The sequence below is a fragment of the Myripristis murdjan genome, chromosome 24 (genome assembly GCF_902150065.1).
Source record: "Myripristis murdjan chromosome 24, fMyrMur1.1, whole genome shotgun sequence".
NCBI classification, from domain to species: domain Eukaryota; kingdom Metazoa; phylum Chordata; class Actinopteri; order Holocentriformes; family Holocentridae; genus Myripristis; species Myripristis murdjan.
Window position 1 is genome coordinate 4,046,043 of NC_044003.1, and position 22,346 is coordinate 4,068,388.

Below are 22,346 nucleotides of genomic sequence, written 5' to 3' on the forward strand. Positions count from 1 at the left end.
TTAACTGAGATATGTGTTCTTGTAAACGTCCCTCACTGTTCTCCCGTCCATGTTCTCCTGAATAGCTGGGACAATGTCCTCCCAATGCTCCTCCAGCAACAGTCTCTCTCGACGTATAATGGCAATATTATGCAAGACAGCACAGGCAATAATAATCTCACAGGCCCTGTCTGGAGTGACCCTGAGGCTCTTTAGGCACTGGAATCTCGTTTTGAGTTGGCCAAATGCCATTTCTATCCGTGCTCTTGTTCTTGAGTGGGCACAGTTGAATGCCCTCTCTGCATCCGTTGCTGGTTCACAGTAGGGTGTCAGCAGGTACGGCATGCATGCATAGCCTTTGTCTCCAAGCAGGACTCCATTAAATTCCCCTGCAGAATACAAGTATTGGTTCAGTATACATGGCATTCATATGGTTAACATAGATTAATGATCCCCTCCACACATGTATTTACAACTTATAATAATTGGAACAATGATGTGTGCCTGATACGGTTTTCCAGAAAATAATTATAATTACCACTTTGAATTCCTTAAAATGACATCTACACCTTCTCCCTCATTACAAATTCCCACATTTGAGTGTGCAACATATATATATATTACAGAAGTAAAAACCCTTTGGGTAGTAACATTCTCTTGCCTTGTTCAAACCTCTGGGACAGTGATGATGCACGGAAGATCCTAGAATCATGCACAGAGCCCGTCCGTTTCGCCTCGATGATATCAGGCAACTTGCATCGCAGATCATCTGTCAGCATAGAGGGTGACCGTCAATGACATGACACACTTTGCTTGGTAGAGCATTAATTTAAGATTACTCAGCAGGAATAACATATGTCAGTGCTATGACATGTTTGAGAGGAAAATACCTGACTTCTACACTGACACTGACATTATCTCTGTACAGTACAAGTGCCTCTTTGTGTAAGGCTGACATTGAAATGCACATCTCTGAACAACTGCTAGGGTAACAGGATTTACATCCAAAGAAATGTCGACATCAAAGCTAATTTAATCTCTTATCACAGATTTGCTCATATCTTCCAGATCCTATGATTACTATTCTGCCAGACAGTATATGGACAGCTGCCCCTCGTACATACCTGTACATTTAGACTATGGAAAGATTTTCTGTTGACATAATCCGCCTCCACAGGTCCAGATGGGGCCTGGATACGGACATGGGTGCAGTCTATGGCACCTATGACATTGGGGAGGCCTGAAAGAAAGTATTATGTTAATACAGAAACATGTCAGACTATAGGCAATTTTGCGTTTTTTTGTTTGTTTGTTTGTTTGTTTGTTTGTTGTTTTAACTGTGACATACCTGCAATTGAATAAAATGCCTCCTTGATCTTCTGTGTCTCCAGATGGCCAGGAAAGGTGACAAAGAAATTAAGATGATTCTTGAGGGCAAGGTACACCAGACGTATTTCCCTGCACATAGTTGCCTTTGACAGACGTTCTGCATCACCCACACTGTATAAAAATGTCCCACAGGCAAAGAAACGCAGTCCTATGCAGATAGACTGCACAGTGGTTAATGCCTGGCTACGGTTGGTGTGCTTTCTAATGAGTGGCTCCAGCATGTTACATTTGTACACAATACTGGGCCTAGTGAATCTGTATCTCTCCCACAGGTATTCATCAGAGAAGCCCAGAGGATTGCTCCTGTCTCTGAACACTCTAGGAGTTGGTGGTTTGAATGCTCTGTTTAGGATCCGAGCTCCTTCCTCGACAGGGTCATCAATAAATGGGCATGCCATGGTTGGTCAGAAAGGTTGTGGTCCTTAGATGCACTGCTTATATAGCCTACACCTATGTCAACTAACCTATTGGCTTTGAGCAGAACAGAGGCGGATCGTCGCAAATTGCAGGTGGGAAATAAAATAAGACGTCTTTTTTTTTTTTTTTTTTTTTTTTTTTAATTTAACCTCATGTTCTTTTTAACTCTTATGTTCAACACTTGTTGTTGCATTTGATGTATGACTTGTGCTATGTGAATAAAATTTGATTGAGTAATTGTTTATTCGGTTGATTTCGGAGACTGACAGTGGTAACACATGATTTTCATTACGTTTATTTTTATTAAGAAAACACGTACATTCATGCTTGGTCACATTGTGGGAAATAAGTCTGAACTTACATTTCCGAACATGGACATGGTGCTACATAATTAAATCTGAATTGAATTGAATTGAATATGTGATGCCAGGGCAACAATATACATGACGGGACCGTCATTTGGGGGTCTGTTTCCATCTGTCGGACATTCTTTGACACGCAGCTGAGCTGAGCTTGGCCGTAAGCCTGCCACGGAGCAGGCTAGTTCTGCTGACTAAGTTACCATGGTTACTGAGCTGCAACTCATATAAGCCACTTTGATGGAACGGAACTCTCACTTAAATTAGCGAGGCTTATCCAAATAAGACAGGCTATCCCGTTAGCCAGCTTGATGGAACAGGCCCCAGGTCATAGGCAGAGTTTGAAATTTGCGCTGGGTGGGGGGCAAACATTTTTTTTTATTATTATTTTATTTATTACAATACCAAACATAATGTAATTCAGATTTATTTCTGAAATAATCTTATTTTATTGCAATTCTTAAATGTTTATAGATATGTATACAGGAAAAAAAAAATATTGGACCTATTTTTGACTCAATGTAGTGAGCTCACCAAAATCAACAGGCTTCATTCTCTGGAAGGTACCAGCCCTTTAAGCAAATGTCATGGCAGTACAGCCACTGCATTTACACTGGCTCAAGTCCAACGTTTGGCCTGAGACTGACGCCAGGAAACCAAGTTACCAAACCTGACGGGCAGCTGAGTCTACACGGTCCTCACTTCAGTTGAGTGTAATGCATGTAGTGTGCAGCGTGTTCTCTCCTCCTTTTCTAACTGCATGGAAAAGATCCCAGCTAACACAGTTACTGTTTGGAAAAAGGAGCTCAGTCACTTTTACTGCCAGGACATTTGACATGAGACACTTTGGACTTTTACTGCAGGAGATTTTTACTGCACGACTTCTACTTCTACTGCAGTCACATACCAGCAGAGGAACAGTACTTCTACTTCTACTGCAGTCACATACCAGCAGAGGAACAGTACTTCTACTTCTACTGCAGTCACATACCAGCAGAGGAACAGTACTTCTACTTCTACTGCAGTCAGATACCAGCAGAGGAACAGTACTTCTACTTCTACTGCAGTCAGATACCAGCAGAGGAACAGTACTTCTACTGCTACTGCAGTCACATACCAGCAGAGGAACAGTACTTCTACTTCTACTGCAGTCAGATACCAGCAGAGGAACAGTACTTCAATTTGCATTGCTCATTCCACCACTGCTGACAGGGCTCATCTTCTGAGGAACATGAATGTGCTTGACTTTTTTTTTTTTTTTTTTTTTTTTTAATTGAAATATATATAAAATAAAATGTGTTTACAACAATTGAAAACAGGCATTAACAGACTACAGGTGGATAATACAGTGAATTGCATGGTAGTTTTTTACAAACTGACACTAACAGCCACATCTTCTCACTTTCCACCTCATCAGCATCAATACAAGTCATATTGAGTTCCAAATTAACAATATCTGAGAGTGTGAGAGTCTGTCGTTTCACTCACATCACATCGTTTCCATCGCTGTGTGGTCGTTGTCAACGGACTGAAATCATTTTTTGTGACTGTCAGGCCTTCAGGTATGAGCCAATCCTGACATTTAGGAATCTGGAACATGGACGGGTCATTCAGAGTTGTGTATTGTCACAGGTGTTGGGTTAGAGGTGAGGTCTGATAATGTGGTGGTGACTTCTTTCCAAAATCTGGCCACATGAGGGCGCTCCCAAACCATATGAAGAAAATGAGATGGAGTCTTAAGCAGCTTTGGAGCAGTCAGGAGAGTTGGGTGTACAAATTTTGGTTAATCTTCAGGTGATCACTCATGGTTGTGAGGTACAGGAACACTGAAGGATGATCCAATCAAATCCTGTTGTAATTCTGGAATATCCCTTCCAGATACGTCATCACCTAATGTCATAGCAGTCAGCTGAGTGTGTAGGGACGAATGGACCAGCCAAAAACAAAGAGATAAAAAATTTAAAAAGATGAAAAAACAACAAAACAAACAAACAAAAAATAAGCAAACGGGAAAAAATGACAACAGCAGCAACAACAAAATATATATGCACAAATATGGATTTTTAATAATTAAAAATACCAGTAAATGTATAAAACTGAATGAAAAAGAAGTTCATGAATGGGAAAACAAAGACTGTTAAAAGATGACAGACGGCTCAAAGGTCCAAAGTTCATAATTATAACTCTGGTTCACTGACAGAGACTTCTTTCCCTTCAGGTTTCAGACTGTAAATCTTTGTGGTGCCCAGTGTGGATCATAATAAGAACCAAAACAACAGAGTTGAACTCAGGACAGAGTGTTTTAAAGGGAGAAATATTGCTTTTCTAAAAATATTATTGATTTTGTTCCCATATTTACCTCAATGATTGCTGTCACTGCAAAGTCATTGTGCTCATTTTGTTTATCGCTGCATCACTGATAGGAATACAGTGGAGCTTGGCGCCCCCTATTGGCAGATTGGTAAAGTGTGTGTGTGTGTGTGTGTGTGTGTGTGTGTGTGTGTGTGTGTGTGTGTGTGTGTGTGTGTGTGTGTGTGTGTGTGTGTGTGTGTGTGTGTGTGTTTCCAGTACAGTGTATTGAAAATCAAGAACGATGTCGTTCCACATTTAGTATAAGAAAGGAAAGTGGGTATTTATGTGTTGGAGTAACGAGGCCGGTGTCAACCTGGTTTTAACGTGTAATAACGTGTCATTTGGATTATTAGGCAATCCGGAACCTTTTAGTATTAATTAAAATCTTGCACCGTGATATATCACGGCATGTTTTTATGCCAAATTGGTTGGAAATCATGTGTTTAGCTGCTCAATTTCACTAAACGTTCCCCTGGGGAGGAAGTCCAAAGCAATCTGTCCCGAGTGTGTGGAGTCACGCATCTGAGGCAATAACAGCCTTGTAATGCCACATAAGCCTGTTATTTTATATAATCCATACAATATCTGGATTATTCCGTAGCCGTGGAAGTGATTTCCTCTTTGAAAACCAGTAAAATTCCAGTTTTCTGAAGCCAAAATGGCTTCAGCTATCAGACAAATCATAATATTCATTCTTTTACGATACATTTTCAGGAAATCACATTTATTTTATATACATGAGACACTGAACTAAAGGACAAATTGTTGTTCACAGCTGAGAAAAACACTTTAAAGAGCAACAGGCATGTGGAGAGCATGGACGGCCACGCTGCGTGGAAAGCGACGATGGATCTCTTGAGGCTCTGATCGACTGCAGAAGCCTTTTAAAGATTTGAAATGGTCGCTCGTTGCAATAATGAGAAACCCGCATCTCACAAAAAGCAGCAGCGACTCTCCAGCCTGCACGTCGAGCTTTACACCACTAGAGGGCCGCGTTTCCAAAGAAATCAGCTGAAACCGCCAAGCAGCGCCACACAGAATGAACTGTTGAGTCGGATTCCATTTAAATGATATTAACCCCGTGTAACTGAAGCAATGCTGCCTTTGTACATGTCTCATATCCATATAACCTACAAGAAAAACGATATAGGCTAATGCAAATGAACACTCGTGTTTAATATGGCAAATGGCATGTACAATAGGTAGGTCTACAGCTTCTTTATTGGACATATTCTCCAGTTACAGAAAAATCATCAGTGGTAATTTAACTCAGAGTGCATGAATCAGCTCTGAGCCAGTGTTTCTGTCACAGCATAACCACCACAGTCAGTTTAAAAACAGAAAAACACCTTTTGACAGTTTTGATCGGCCGGCCAGAGCCACCTCTACAGCCCTCCAGTCTCCAAACAGTTTCCCAAGTTAGAAATTAATTTTCAGTGAAATATCGATACTTATCAACATGGACAAATGCGCAGTGTCCTCATTAGACACTTGAAAAGGCTGAATGAACCCCAGTCTCATCTGATTTACACAAATGCTGATTTGAAATTCTATCGAATTACCGTGAACGCAGGGTAGTCTGCATTAAATGGCACGGACTGACTGGGTCTTGTGTACTAAGCCGCTGAATATTTTCCCGTTGATTCACGGTGAAAGAAGGGCTAGCAGCCTAAGATTTTCCCAGCGGGCCCTCCACACATCCCCTGCTTCCCGAAAGCAGATCTGCGCTGCAGTCCTCCTGTGGCTGAGACGCACAGAAGCCCATCATCACCAGAAAGGAATGCAGAAAACTATGTAAAAGTTTCCGAGTGTGTCTCCCCGCACTTTTAGAGGTTACACATCATTTGGCCTCGCTGGATGTCGTAAGAGCTTACGACGGTGCAGGGAGAGCTGGGAGCAGCCCCCTATTAAGTAGCAGATTGTGTGGAGAGTCTTCCCACTTGGAAAGAGGCAGGCCGACGCGTCTGGGAACTCAAGCCACTGAGCTCTCCGACTTTTCCACTGGACCATCTCACTCTCCATCATTTCGCAGTCGGGGTGTCTACAACAAAGGCTTTAACTTTTTCCATTTTTTTTTTAATCAAACCAGAGAATACTGAAAACCTCCTCCGTAGGTCAGTGATGCATGAATAACGCTTTTTTTTTTTTTTTTTTTTTTTAGTATTTCGCAGATTAAGTCAGTTGAATTGATTTTATGGCATGCGATATAATACCGAGTTTCTCGCTGCAGTGGTATTTCAGATAGTTTCCTCTTAGATAATGTGATTTTAACTTCGTTTTTATCCGGATAACAGCATAAAACTGAGGTCCATTCTTGGCATTGCTGTGCGTAATTACGCACGGCGCATTTGGTGCTCGGTTACTCTAAACTGGAGAGAGCATCTGTCTGTTCATGTTGCCATCTTATCAATAGCGAAATATGAAACTGCATCAGATTTTTACAGTGGTAGACCAGGCTTTATTCCTGATAGATGACCTAGATTGGGATATCACGCAGTGAGAGTGCGCGCATTTTTATGGCTCGCCTATATTAGCAGGTTTTCCATGCCATTCAAATTGTCTTTATTGTGACTTACTTGGAGTTCATTTTTAGGCTCTGATGTCTTTGCCCGAGCAAGCGCATGATGTCTGTCACCGGATAAGTCTCTGCTTATTTGGGACACATTTTTTGATGCAGCAGGAGGCGCGCAAACCCCGGGGAAATTGAGCTTGGTTAATTTAGTGTCAGCTGTGTTTTCTCGAGACTCCTAACGGGCCAGACAGCGTCGAGTGCTTTTTAGATTCATGTGAGGCGGCTGTCTGATGTCCATGTGCACGTAGTGTGTGTCTGCTGAGGTTTCTTCCAAAGCCTGGGTCAAGGTGAAGCGCCTGAAGCAGACCGGCCAGCTGCTGAGCTCTCAGCCTAAACTGGCTCTTCCTTTCTCGCAGATTCATTCATGTGCTGCTGAGCCAGGGAGCGAAAATGAAGAGCAGGCTGTCTCTGGTGGCGGCGGCCCTTCTCGCAGTGCTGCTGTCCTCCTCTCAGGCCCAGAAAACAGGTAAAGCCGCTCCCCTCCTCCTCCTCCTGCTCCTCTTCCTCCTGCACCTCCTCTTACCAAACACTCCTGCCATCACCTCTTCTCTCAGATCTTAGACTGCTTGAAAATGTTCAGCTGCTGTGAATAAAAAGTCACATCATGTCAAATAATGTGTGTATTTGTGAATTGATTTGTTTCATTCATACTTGTGTGACTTTTCATGATTACAGACTGATTTGTCAGAACTTTTCCTTGACCAATTAGTTCGTAGCAGTTAAATTTTCTGTCAGATTCCATCAGATATTGCAGTAAGAAAAGGAGTCTTGCTGTTCCCCACTCCTCAAGTATAGCCTATTTGGCTTGAACTGATCGCAGGCCAGCACAGACTGTGTCGGTGGGCCAAGGCTTGAATAACTTGGTCAGTGCAGTGATGTAGTGGAATATTGAGAAGTGGCTAAACTCTGACCACCAACGGATGATGATCATCCACTGGTGGTCATAGTTTACATGTTTATGGAGTAAAAAACTCAGAAAAGCATAATTTTTGTGTTTTTACATATGAAAAAGTCCATTGTTTTAGTTGTAGAGCTTAATGTCAGCCCCTAATTATGATATATGGTGTGATTAAGACTTATGACAGCTGTAAAATTCTATTCCACATAAAAAATGTGGGTAAATTGGGTTTAGACAGTTTTTGCCTGCACTGAATCCCAAACAGGTTCATAGAGTGGAAAAGCAGTTAAGTAGGGCAGCCTTAACTCAGACAGGTGTAGTTTGATCTTTCTAACACCAGGAGGCACCCTTGCTCAAAATCTACCCACTGACAAAATCACAAGATCCACAGAGACTGTAGCCTGCATTTCTCCAGTTTCAAACAAGAAAAAAAAAATGGAAAAGAAAAGAAAAAAAAAATCTCAGACGGCAGGTGGCCAAGTTTCCTCCCTATGTCCTTTTCCTGATGGAACGGAAAGACAAAATATGAGTTTCACATTATTTTCCAGAGGTTTTAGAGGTTAGGCAGAGAAAATCTGCTCCTCTGTGCCTCTGGATATTCTCTCAGAGTAAAGACCTCAGAATAAAAAAGTTCTGTAAAAACACATTGGATGATCAGGAGGAGAGCCCTCTTCTCTCGTTCCAGGAGAATTTCTGACCCCTTATAAACCCTTTAACGTCCGAGCTGGGACGCCGACTGCCTTTTGAGAGGTTGGAGGGGTCGTAACGGGGTAATAACACATTACAGCCTACTGTTTGGAATAGTTTGGCAAGTTGAGGCCGGACTTAAAGGTTTGAGCACCTTGGAGAAAAGTGAGAAGACTCCTAACAAGTGGGGCATCTGCTTTAAACAATCATAGTTTTGGTGGAAAATTACTGAGTGAAAGCGTTTTTTAGAGCAGAGCCTGCAGCCCCAGGTTAAAGGTATATAGCTCTTAAGCCTGAGTGTGAACCTGGATGGTGCGTGTATGTGTGCGTGTTTATGTGTGTACCCAAGTCTGTGTGAGTGTGTATGTGTGTGTTCCCCTGGATTAAAAGCCTCTATTTGATTAGAATGTAGGTAGTTTTGGCTAAAGTAGACCCATTTGGAAACAGAAGGAGCAGACCACCGCGCTTGAATTGAATTTTCCAGGTTGGTGGTTCTCGATTTTTGCTGTCCTGTAACACTCCCAGTCCGGTCAAGCCTCGCTCAGGTCCTCTGGCGTGCACCGCCGCACCCAGCTGCTCCTGAGCCACGGCTTTACGACAATATTTTACAATGATATTCTTCACCCCTGTGCTAATACACCTCACGAGCCAGTGGCAGCTGCAGGACTTAGAGCCACAGAGAGGATTCCTGCTTCAGTCTAGCTAGCCTGTTGTAGAACTGACTTTACATCCACTTTTTGTTTGTTTGCGCAGTTTTACTCCGACCCACAGCTCGTATTGTGATCCTGCAGTACCTGAGGAGTGTCCCTGTCATTATAGCCTTGCAAAATCTCATGAAGTGAGCATGAATTCTGAAATGGAGATGCTATGGACAGGAATAATGTGAAGATGATGTTCCTTGATCATGAAAGGATTTAAGTAACAACAGCATGAATTAGAGCAGCCATTTTCACCTGAGTAAAACAACTATGGAGAATATTGTATGTTATTTTCTCCTCTGTACGTCCAGTGGTTCAGTTCCTGTGCGTAGCATTTAGTGTTAGCTTAGCATAAAGACTTGAAATCTATGGGAGTCGTTAGCCTTGCTTCACCAAAGTGAAAAAGTAAATCCCAAAGCGACAAGTTTTTTTTTTGTTTTTTTTTTGTTTTGTTTGAGGAGCACCTTATCTTCATTTTTAAGACATCATAGTCATTTCATGAAGTGTGTTAGACCAGGCTTGTTATTATATTCCATAGTTAATCCCATTAGTACACACTGTTAACTTAAGAGTAGAGGAAGTCTTTAATATCCCTTAGGGGCAATTTGATTAGCGAGGTAGAGGTAATTCGTCTGCGTTAAGTCTGACTTTCAGCTAGGCTCCAGGTTTTGCATGATTAGACAAGCTACAAGTCCGAGCTAGCGCCCCCATACCTGAAGAATATCATTTTAAAATATTTTATCCTGTAATATTGTGTGGTCCGTTGTGTACATGGAGACTCTCGTCCAGTTCCACAAGTTGTTGCAAACAACTTTTCATGTACATGTGCATGATCGTCAGTGTCAAGTGGTCACATTTTGAAACATAATGTGTATGCTCTTCGTATTTTGTTGTGTTGACACGTCATGTTCACCAGCGGTTCTTAAACTGTAAGGCCAGGATCCTACATTTATCATGGGACCTTTTTCATTTTTTTCCTGTTGCGTCCCCATACGCCAAGAACCTTTATGAAAATGTCACATGTGAACTACACCTTTACACATATTAAAACTTAAATTTCACATATGAATTTACCATTTTCACATGTGACAATAGCAATACTCACCTGTGAACTAACATTTTCACCTGTGAAAAGAAAACTTGATATTTTCATGTGACTTCACGTGACTTTGTCACATGTCACCTTGAAATTTTCACATGTGACTTGCTATTTTCACATGATTTTTCACATGTGCAAAGAAAATTAGTCACACAAAGTCATGTGGAATTAGCATTTTCACATGACTGACTGGTAATACTCACCTGTGAAGTAACATTTTCACCTGTGTAAAGAAAACTAGATATTTTCACGTGACTTGCTATTTTCATGTGAATTAAGTTTTTCACATGTGCAAAGAAAATTTGTCACACAAAGTCATGTGATTGGCTTCTGAACTAGAATTTCCACATGTGAAAAAAACATGAACTCACATGTGCAGTAAGCCACATGTGATTTTGGAGCATATGTGGTTTTCACTTTGTTTTTTCCACATGTGAAATACTTAATTCACATGTTGTTCCAAAACCAAATGTGGCTTATTTCACCTGCGATTTCACTTGATTTTTTTTTTTTTTTTTTTTTTTTTTTTTTTTTGGTGAGGGAATACAAGCATGACTCAGCAATTACGGGACCCGAGAGGAGCCTTTGTGCACATGTGAGCTAAAATAGTTTAAGAACCTCTGGTGCAGATCTTTGGAAACTTTTTTCACAAAAGATGTACACGTGTCCACACCGGCACCGTGTATTCTTTTACGAGGTTTGCAATGGATGGCAGCAGCCGGACGGCGATGAAAGTGATCAGCCACATCTTGATCCATTGCATAATCAATGAGCGCCACGGGGGATTTTTATGAGACTTGTATGTTGTTGCTGTTTGTCAATTCAACATCACGAGTTGGATTGAGGTCATGGACAGCTGGCTGGATGTCAGCTGGTCCATGTTGTGGTTTGTAAACAGGGTGGGAAAACTCTTTTTTTTTTTCTAAACTGGTGATGTCATCTTCACGGGCCAGTTCACCAGCCAAATTAATTTCTGGAATGTGTCCAAACCTCCAGGCTCTGGTCGATCACCTGTCAGAGCAGCTGGTAGGACCACAGACATTTACCTTTTCAAATTGTCTGCTGGCTGGTTTTCATTTCCCATCCTGTTTGTTTATCCTCTCTGAATGTCCTGTCCTTGCGGCCAGTGGTGCTCTCTGTTGTTCTCTGTTGTTTTGTTTGTTGTCTTCCTCGTGTTGCTTGAGTTGTTGACCGTGGCCACCGGTCGCGACGGCTCAAACGGACGTCATTTTTCTCCAAAATGGCTTTTTTTCCTCCAGTCTGTAGTTTGGTTTGTGCGGTGTGTTTACTGTCCTGTCATGTTTGCTCCAACAGTGAACTGAGCAACTTCACTCTGGAAGTGTTGACTGTTGGGAATAATCAGCAATACTCACATCCATACATTTCTTTCTTTGTTTAATGTGGGATTAACATGACTATGCTTTTCCTCCACAGTTGACCCACCCTCGGATTTGAGATTTAAGATTTTAAGTGAGAATGCAGTTCAAATGATTTGGACAAAACCCCGGACTAGGATACAGGGCTACAGAATACAAGTGACCTCAGAGACAGGTGGGTAACGTCATTAAAGTGCGAGCTCTGTCTTGCCCGCTCTCTAACATTACGAGCGTCGTTAACACGAAGAAATCACTCTCCCTGGCAAGACCAGACACTCCCAGCGATGAGCTAAAGATTTTTTCCAGAGAAGTGCAGCACTTGGACCCGCGAGCTCTAATGATAAAAACGGAAAAAGGCATTACTAACGGCTACGGAAGTGTGTAATTGTCCGTGGGTGGTGCTGCATGTGTTTTTGCTACCACTCTTTGAAACACAAAATCCAAACTCTGAGAGCAGAAAGCGGCACTTTGCAGGTTTTCATCAGTTAATGAAACATTTTAGTTGCTCCAGATCAGTTGCATGATGATATGATGATGAGGATATTGCATTATTTATCAAATAATGATAAGAATGATTATAAAGCCTTTTATTTGTATGGCGCTTTCCTTTGCTCTCAAGGACACTTTACAGTGAAAAGAGATGAAATAAACAATATGAAGAAAAACATAAAGTCCATGAATGAAATAAAATTGCTAATCAAAGGTGCACTATGTAGTTTTATCAGATATTTGATTACATGGGCAGAAGCTGCTTCCCTATATGATATATATATATATATATATATTTAATTATTCTCTCATTCTATAATAAATCAGAAGAAAAACTATCTTGAGGTACCATCAATCAAACAGAGACCTAAAAGATGCTTTTTTAAAGAGTAAAAATAATACATAAGCAAAATAGCAGTATTAAACAACCAAACCCTAAGCCGTAACTCTGACCAAAAATTTTGGTATACCATTTTACAATTTGATTTTTTTTTTTTTTAAACTTCTTTTTGTATAAAAACTACATACTGCACCTTTAACCCTGAGAAGTTTTCTGTGTAGTTAAAGGTACCTTTACTAGTATTTATTCCAGTGTGTTATCCTTTGCATGAACCAGTTTTGGTGTATAACTGCATTTATTTGTACTTAAATTGTGTCTTGTAAGTATGTGACGTATTCCGGACGTTTCCATTGGTCTGTAGCGGTGTTGCTCTGTGTAATGTCATTTTCTTTAGCAGTGAAGGCGCAGGTTGATATAATGGGATGAGGCCGTTTTACAGCAAAGTGTTCTCCTATTCTGAATTTCTGACTTTGGAGAAATGAAGTCATGCCATAGTTCTCTAATGGGTTCCCTCTGACTCTCCGCATTCTTGTAGAGGAACCAACAAAAGAATTTACTCTCCCTGCCTCTGCGTCTAAGACGTCCATCTCAGACTTGAGTCCAGATGTGGATTATGTAGTAACAATATCTGCCTACGCCGGATCAGAGGAGAGTCTGCCCATCACAGGCCAGATCACAAGTGAGTCACCGCAAATCTTTTCCATTCATGCTGCCCCTCTGTGTGTAAAACAGGCCGGGAAATTAGTACCAGCCACTGGCCAAACGCTAGCTAATGCCACAGCTGGTAAATTAGTGGAAGGTTGCAGGCGCTTTGGCAGATACCCATCCATCATCTGAGGCTTCTGGTCTGCTTAAAAAACAGAGCTGGTAAGGAAAACAGTTTTAAGTCCCACATAATTCACTTTTCATGAATTTGCTGCTTTCAAGCAGACTGTGGCTCAGTCTGAGTACGATGATGTTACTCTTGTTTTGCAAAAGAGTGACATTCAGGTAAAATGGGGTTTTGCTGAATGAATGTAAAAAACATAATCCTCACAAAGCTGCACTGTGATTGGCCGACAGCAGCTGCTCCGAGGCTTTTTCAGTTCCAATGCTGCAAACGAATGCCCTGATTGGACGGATTTCAGTGATTCTGTAGTGAGGAGCCAATCAGGAGCGATGCTGAGGATAAGATAAGTGTTGACTTTCACTGAGCCACAGCCCCCAGTTAAGTTGAGTTTGATTTGTGTCAGGTATTTAATGTTTAGATTAGCGTCTGTTCCATAGTAGAATGGACTGCTACGACAGGCAGGTTTATATGTCGAGCGCCGATCCGTTTCCAGTTACCGTAGTGGACTGCCGTAGTGGCCCATGCTTAAATTTGATGCTGTTGTGCAAGCACGTCCTCGCATGATACAGGAAAAGCCGCAAGAGTTTGCTTCCAAAATAAGAGACCTACCTTTTGTAACAGAAAAAAAATAAGAGTCCAAAATACTTAGATTAAATGGTTGATAACACAATATTAAAACAGACTGTGGTACACTTTTAACCCTTCAGATTTACTAATATTTTTGTTGGGGCCAATTTGACTCCAGCAATTCAAACCTTCAGAAATGGATTATTAGAAAAATCTACATGTCAGATACTTGATGTGTCTTGTTGACAATCTAAATAGCTCTTCAAATAAAACACAACCTCCTCCTTATACTTTAGAGTTCTTGTGGGAATCGTATTTTTCTCTCCCAGATGTCACATTATCAGTTCTCACACTGCTACAGGTGTGGTTCTGTTTTCTGAAGATTATAAATGTCATGTTTTAGTCCCTTAGTGTCCAAAATTACTTAAAAAAGTGTGTTATATGTGTTACACAGCTAAAAAAAAAAAGCCTGGAGGCCAAATAGACACCAAAGAAACACACCGATGCTACACAATTTAAGACATATCATTGTTTTAATTTCATGTTTACCCACTTTAAATTAGGAAATGTTATTAACCCTCCTATTATATATGGGGTTAGTTTGACCCCACTCAGTGTTTAACGTCTCTAAATAAATGATTAACATCATTTTTTCCCCCTTTTTCTTTCTTTCTTTTTTTTCTTTTTTTTTTTTTTTGCTTCATATTTAATGAGTTTTCCTAATGTAATGGGTACTACTGGGTAAGGGTGTAACGGTTTTGGACCGAACCGGAAAACCTCTGTCCAAAGGATTTCGGTTTAGAAACTCATTCCGTTTTCCCGAGCCTCGGTTCACTTTGGCTTCACTGTTAATATCAGTGAGGATGGATATTATCAAACGGCCGCATCACCGTCGAGACAATAATAACGGTCAAACACACCCTCTCGTGCTTAAAGACCTCATCACTGAAAATATTACTCCGCCTACATCTTATTGCCCGAGTCTGTGTGGTTTCCATGGCAACGAGAAACGTTTCACTGAAACCCGCTTCAAAAGCCGCTGTCAGCTTTGTTCCCTGCATAACGGACCGATTGGGTGTCGATTTTAATTTATTTGGCGACCTGAGTTTGGATAAACGGCTGAACGAGGAAGACAAGACAGAAGAGAAAAAGGAGAGATACGCGAGAGTGACGAGTGAAGAGCTGGATCAGCAGGAGAGGTGAGGAAATGAAGCCGGTCCGGCCCGGTCACCGTCTTGGGCCGTCAGATGTCTCCAAGCCGAGCTGACAAACACCGGACAGACACTTCAACTGCTGCTGCTCAGCCTCATGAACAGGAGCTAACGTTAGCTTGGAGGGACACAGCCCCAGCTGGAATGAAACGTCTGCCGGTGAGTTTATTAAAAGACAGATGTTTGTTGTGGAGCCGACACTGGAAAGCAGTAGCCTGTATTTAAATATAACTTCATATAAGTTGGTTGTAGATAAAGATCAGCTGTGCTGCTGAGTCGCTGTCACGGCACCTGTTAGCTTAAAAATGACCGGGAAGTCGGCAGAAGTATAACTATCAGTCCATGAAAAAAAACATTTTTTTCCCCAGCGGATATTCTAGTTACAACATGATTGAGTTAGCAAAGCAGTTTTGTGTTGCTATATTCGGTATTTATTCAGTTTGGGGAAATCACGATGTCCTGAAAACATAATAAGCCCAAGTTGGGTGGCTGACAAGGACTAGTTAACGTCAGATCTCATGTATTTCCACTGAAACGGAGAGAATACCGGCAAAAACCTTGTATATTATGAGAGCGAAATGCCTACAATGTGAATACATTTTGATTATACATTTTATTTTGTTGGTAATAGTTGTATAATCGCAGTATTACATACATTATTACAATAATGCTTAATTCAGACATTTGCTAAGTGTCCTGGAACAGCGACATGACGTGCCCAGTCGACCACATTTCAGCCAAAATGTGTTGCCTAAACTTTATGAGGATGTGAAGGCTAAACTACAAGAGGACTGAAGCAGCGCAGAGTTCACTGCATTAACTACACATGGTTGGACATTATATCACCGACAACTGGGTCATTAAAAACACCGTTCTTTTTTTTCTAGAAGTTTTCAAAACATTTCTTTAGTAGTTTTTGAAAACCGAAGTTTGAACCGAACTGTGTGTTAGGTGAACTGTTACACCCCTACTACCAGGTAAACATGAAATTCACATGATGATATGTTTTCAGTGTCCTGGACACACTTTGTAACGCATTGGTTATAAATAACAAAAATCTGTACTTAGAAATAATATAAAGCCATTAAAACACCAAAAATGTATATGTCTTTCCCATTTTAGGTCAATCATGGTGATTTATGGTGATTTGCATATTTTTCCATAGTGGCATAATAGGAAAACTTATGTTTTATTTAAAGGGCTATTTAGGTCGTCAACAAAGAAACATAAAGTACCTGACACATAAACTTTGGTAACAATTTTAATTATAATAATTTTGTGGAGGTTTAAACTGCTGGGGTCAAATTGAGCCCAAACATAAAAGATGTTAGTAAATTTGAACATAACAGGAGGGTTAAATATGAAGCAAATACAATGTTAATCATGTATTTAGAGATGTTAAATTGACCCCAAAGATAATAGGAGGGCAAAGTCCAAGTTGTGATTTAGTCTATTTTTGATAAAATGTATTATGCTGATGTGGACTTGATATGATGTATTTCAGAGATACTGAGTGAATTAAGTTTAACTAACGAGTCTTTCCACTTCAACCGTCTCCTACCTGTCATGACTTGGGGCAGGATATGTTTGTTAATGTGGGCATTAAACCTGTATCTCCCATTAACGCCATTATCACATTTTTGTTTTCCAGTCCAGTCGAGTGGCGTCACAGGAGGAACTCCCAGGAAACCTCAGCTCACAGATTCAGTCAGTAAGTCCAGTTTGCTCATTTACGGCGCTTTTTATTTGCCCGGGTTTCCTTTCCCGCTGTGATAATCAATCCAAATTTTCAAGAAAGAGAAAGGAAGTTCATCCTCGAATTTTCTTGTTTGCCATTGGGCCGGCTCCAGCGGTGTGACGTCAGCAGCCCAGGAAGGTTTCTCCATACAATACCCCATTGTATGCAACAAAAAAAAAAACAAAAAAACAAACAAAAAAAACATATAAATCTCAGCAGTGTTTGGTCATCAGCTTGGTTTGCTGCCAGCCAGTCATGCCAATGTGCCGGGGCTTGCACATGCTCAGTGCGGGGCCCGGAGGCGGGACGTGGTGCTGGGGAGCCGAAAGTCGCCCGGCCCTGAAGTGCTGAGAGAAGTGGAAACCATTACAGATACTGATTTACAAGAGCGCTGTTGCCTGGCCTAGTTATGCAGATGACTGCCTTGTGCTGATTTTTCCTTCTCCTCATGAGCTGCACGGCAGAGTCTTGAGGAAACTCCCCACAAGCAAACGAAACATAAATCTGTGCCTCTTATAGGCTTTAGGAAAAACTGCAGACGGCTTTATTATCAAAAGCGATCCATCAGTTGATCTAATTACCAAGGAACTGTTAAAGAACAGCCTGCTCCAAAAGAATAATACGCTTTAAAACACACTTTTACTGTAGAAAAGCTGGGTAAATAACTGTTTTGGGATAAAGGATTGGAGGTGAGAGCAGTGTCAGATCAGATCGGATTGAAATCACATCAACACGGAGCAAGTCCCTGATCCTAGCCTCCCAGCAGGCCGAGTGACTGCCAGTGAGAAGTCCAGTGACTGATTTTCCATCGTGGCTTCCCACAGCCGATATTGTTATGCATTTTGCAAATGGGATGAGAAAAAAAAAATGCTTGACCACATGTTGTCTTCACAGTCAGATTTTACTGCTCACTTGTAAATATACCTGACAGCAGTGTGAGCGCAGGCGTGTTCGGGTGCTCATGTGGCTTCTGGGGCTTGTAAGACTCTGGAAAGGAGAGCGGATCGCTCCTCAAGACCTGCTTTAAGGTCAAATCATTTACTTTTTCCATTTATCTGGCGCATCGAGAGCGTGCACTTACAATGGAGGAATTATATGACTGAGTCTGACTTTTTTTTTTTAATGAGAAATGAGTTTTCGGCACATTCCTGATCTTTCTCGATGATATTCATGCTTGTTTGATAATTTATTTTACATTTTAGACCAAGGTTTACGTATTTAAACAATGCATAAATATCTGTAAAAACCAAAAATTAGCACCAGGGGGAGTCGGTGTGTGTAAGATAATTCTTTATTTTTGTGAAATTTCTCAGAAGTTATCGTCCAAAATGCAGACTTTGCTCATTTTTCCTCATTAAATAATTTTAAATATTTTTTAAAAAAGTGAACCAGGCTGAAGTCGCTGAAGCTCACACTGGATTTCCTCTCTTCCCACTCTTCCCACTTCCCTCTCACACGGTGACTCTTTCCCAGAATGCTCTTTCAGCGCCGTGGCCGACGTGGTGTTTCTGGTGGACGGCTCGTGGAGCGTGGGCCGGCCGAACTTCAAGCACATCCGCAGCTTCATCTCGGCGACGGTGAGCGCCTTCCAGATCGGCGAGGACAAGACACGTGTGGCCGTGGTGCAGTACAGCAGCGACGCCAGGACCGAGTTCGAGCTGAAGCAGCACCTGAGCCGAGGGGAGCTGCTGCGGGCCATCGGCTCACTGCCCTACAAGGGAGGCAACACCATGACAGGTAGGAGGAAGATGAGGATGAGTATTGGTTACTCATTCATGTTATTTTTTCCCCATTTTCTTTTAAAATCTTTTTTTTGGGTTTGTTTTAGATAGTGTTCAGTGTGAGTTTGGTGGTTTTCAATCCGTGTATCATTCGTTCTTTCTATTTTCAATGGCCAATCAAAAATGAAAAAATGAAAAAGTGACTGGTTATTTTGTTATTTGTTTTTTAATCTAACACCAAAATCCAAAATATGCCTGGTTTTTCATAGTTCAATTTTAGGCTCGGATCAAAAATACCAAATTGAAAAACGGGAATCAGGACTGAATTTGATTTTATTATTTAATTGGTCCGGTTTACGTGACCCAGAAGTTTGGTAATGAGCGGTAGCTCACAGCAGATCACAGCAGCCAGGTGCATTCAGTCCCGCCACCCTGATCACCGCCACCATAGTTATTAGGTGTTGTTTCGAGGACCAAAGCGTGTGGCTCTAAAAGAAGAGGACATGACAACCGAAAAAATCAGCTGAGCTGAGCGGCACCGGACGCTCACCTGTCAGATCCGGCAGACCTGACCGGGTGGGCGCGGTACCGTCCGGTGCCGCGGCCGGCCCGCCTGATGGCGTCCGGTGCTGCGGCCGGCCCACCTGATGCCGCGGCCGACTGGCGCCGCGGTAGGAGTAGTAACATGGAAGGGCGCAAGCCAGTAATTTCGCCTAGGGCGGCAACATAGGCAGAACCGCCACTGTGCAATTTCACAGAAAAGGGCCGGGTTTCCCAGATCGGTTAAGAAGGTCTCCGGAGCTACTACCCATCATTGTTAAGAAGCTCAGCTGATTTTTTCGGTTGTCATGTCCTCTTCTTTTAGAGCAGGGGTGTCAAACTCGTGCCATGGAGGGCCAAGAGGCTGCAGGTTTTCATTCCAACCAACAACTCCACCAGGTGATTTCAGTGATCACCCTACCTCGAAACAGAGAGGCGGGACTAATCAGTGAAATCACCTGGTGGAGTTGTTGGTTGGAATGAAAACCTGCAGCCTCTTGGTCCTCCATGGCACGAGTTTGACACCCCTGTTTTAGAGTCACACGCTTTGGTCCTCGAAACAACACGTAATAACTATCCATGGTGGCGGTGATCAGGGTGGCGGGACTGAATGCGCCTGCTGCTGTGATCTGCTGTGAGCTACCACTCATTACCAAACTTCTGGGTCATGTAAACCGGACCAATTAAATAATAAAATCAAATTCAGTCCTGATTCCCGTTTTTCCATTTCGTATTTTTGATCCGAGCCTAAAATTGAACTATGAAAAACCAGACATATTTTGGATTTTGGTGTTAGATTAAAAAACAAATAACAAAATAACCAGTCACTTTTTCATTTTTTAATTTTTGACTGGCAATTGAAAATAGAAAGAACGAATGATACACGGATTGTTTTCATTTAGTTATTTCTTTTTTTTCAAATTTGTTATCTTTTTCGGTTCATTTTATTTCATTTTCATTTTTTTTTGTTTTGTTTTTCCATTTTTTTTTTTAAGTCTGTTTCAGGTTAGTTTTAGAGAGTTTTCAGTGTGGGTTTGGTGGTTTTAATTTAGTTATTTCATTTTATTTTATTGTGTTATTATTTTGTTCCAATTTCCTTTTTAATGTGTTTCAAGTTAGTTTTCGACAGTTTTTGGTATGGGTGTAGTGGTTTTAATTCATTCATTTTATTTAATTAAATTCTTTTTTACCATTTTTTTCCTATTTAATATTAATTTTAGATCGTTTTTGTTATGGGTTTAGTGGTTTTAATTCATTTATTTTGTTTTCATTTTTTTTTTTTTCAAATTCTTTATCTTTTCCAGTTCATTTTCTTTCATTTTCATTATATATATATATTTTTTTGTTTTTCTGTTTTTGTTTAGAGAGTTTTCAGTGTGGGTTTGGTGGTTTTAAATATTTTATTTTATTGTATTTTATTGTATTTTTTTTTTTTTTTACTTGCAAATGCTGTTTTTATTTATTTATTTATTTATTTATTTATTGACTTCTAGGTTTAGTAGCGTTGGTAAAAATTAAAGGTGCAGTGACAGAGCTCAGAGATGGTATTTTGTGTCTGTCTGCAACAGGCAATGTGAAGCCACTAACAATCTCATTGTTTCTTTTTTTTTCACTTTACACCAGTGTATTTAACACCTAGCTCTCATTTAAATTTTTTTTCCCCCCTAGTTTTAAGTTTGTCCAATATGATGACATAGGTATCTGTAACAGCAGGGGTTAATGGTTTGTGTGACAATTCTCCAAACAGGCGCACATTATTAAAGAACCTCATCCCTCCTCTATTCGTATCGATGGAGAAAATGCTTTTTTTTTTTTTTTAGAATAAAAAACAGATTATTATCTTTTGCTCAAAACCAGGCTATTTTGGATTTCAACAGCATGCCATAAGCTGAGTGGCATGATGAGCATATTAATTTATGGGACAGTCATAAATACAGTTTTAGAGCATTATTTTCTTCTATTTTCAGTTTTGAATCAGAATATGAATCAGATAAGCATTACTCAATTATGTTTCTCATCATGTCTTCCCTGGTTATTAGTGCTGACAGTGGAAAATGTGATGGACCTTGGTGAGTGAATGTAGAAGTCATTTTTGTGAGTAAAGAGTCGACCTCTTTGCTGCAGGCGATGCCCTGGACTTCCTCCTGAAAAACACTTTCACTGAGGCTGCCGGCGCCAGGAAGGGTTTTCCCAAAGTGGCCGTGATCATCACCGACGGCAAATCTCAGGATCCTGTGGAGAGTTACGCCAAGAAGCTCAGGAGCAGGGGGGTGGAGATCTTTGTCCTAGGTATGTGGCCAAAACACAGCCTTGCAGACAAATTGACTGCATTTTACATTATATTTTAGGCAATAAGCAGAAACTCTCAGAAAAATGCATCTTAAAGTGACGTAATCCCAAACCCAGCTCAGATTCCTAGATCCTTAACATTACAAGCAAGCGATAGCAAGTTTTATGTATGTTTATGTTGGGCCTGCACTGTCATACTTTCCACAAAGCTGGAGTAACACAAGTGTGCTGTTGCTATAGAGTTGATGGGACTGGTGGTTAAATAATAATAACACTTCTATTTTTTCTCTGCAGTAGACTAAACCAGGTCACTGATTAAAAGTTGCTCAATAGCACTTAAAGTTTTTTTTTTTTCTCAGATATTTCTGATATCAGCGCTGTCCAGTAAAAAGCTTATATCTTAAAATGCCAGCTGTCAGGAATGAAGGAAAACAGCTTGGTTTTCATGCTTTTTTTTGTAATTGATCCAGTGGGGTTTCTGAAGGCTCAGTAAGACAATGAGTGGTAGAAACATGAAAATCACCAAACCTGGACTTTTCCCAGGACAGCAACTACTTTATATTGGATTTAGTTAAAAGGCAACCCCATGCACCGTGTGATATTTTCAAATTAACTGACTTATTATCTTACTGACTAAATGAATTTGGTGCAAAGATTGACAATTGGTCTGTATGCCAGATAAATCACATCTTACTGCATTTAACAGCTCAAACTGTGTTTTAGTTTTAAAGGAATACTCCAACATTTTGGGCAAAATCCCCTTTTCCCGACTTCCCCAGACTGAGACCAGATGTTG

General features: G+C 40.9%; 1 protein-coding gene and 1 pseudogene across 1 annotated transcript in view; one reads left to right on the plus strand and one right to left on the minus strand.

Annotated features, from left to right (window-relative positions):
• On the minus strand, positions 1-1,766 carry LOC115356588 (putative nuclease HARBI1; annotated as a pseudogene).
• A 4,689-nt stretch (positions 1,767-6,455) lies between these two features.
• The window catches only part of col12a1b (collagen, type XII, alpha 1b), a 156,374-nt gene continuing 140,483 nt past the window's right edge, over positions 6,456-22,346 (plus strand). Inside the window, exons 1-7 of the mRNA XM_030047083.1 lie at positions 6,456-6,610; positions 7,425-7,534; positions 11,885-12,001; positions 13,191-13,334; positions 16,914-16,973; positions 18,474-18,737; positions 21,386-21,550. Of these exons, the coding sequence (XP_029902943.1) occupies positions 7,459-7,534; positions 11,885-12,001; positions 13,191-13,334; positions 16,914-16,973; positions 18,474-18,737; positions 21,386-21,550 (826 nt within the window). The 5' untranslated portion in view covers positions 6,456-6,610; positions 7,425-7,458. The remainder of the gene's footprint in view (positions 6,611-7,424; positions 7,535-11,884; positions 12,002-13,190; positions 13,335-16,913; positions 16,974-18,473; positions 18,738-21,385; positions 21,551-22,346) is intronic.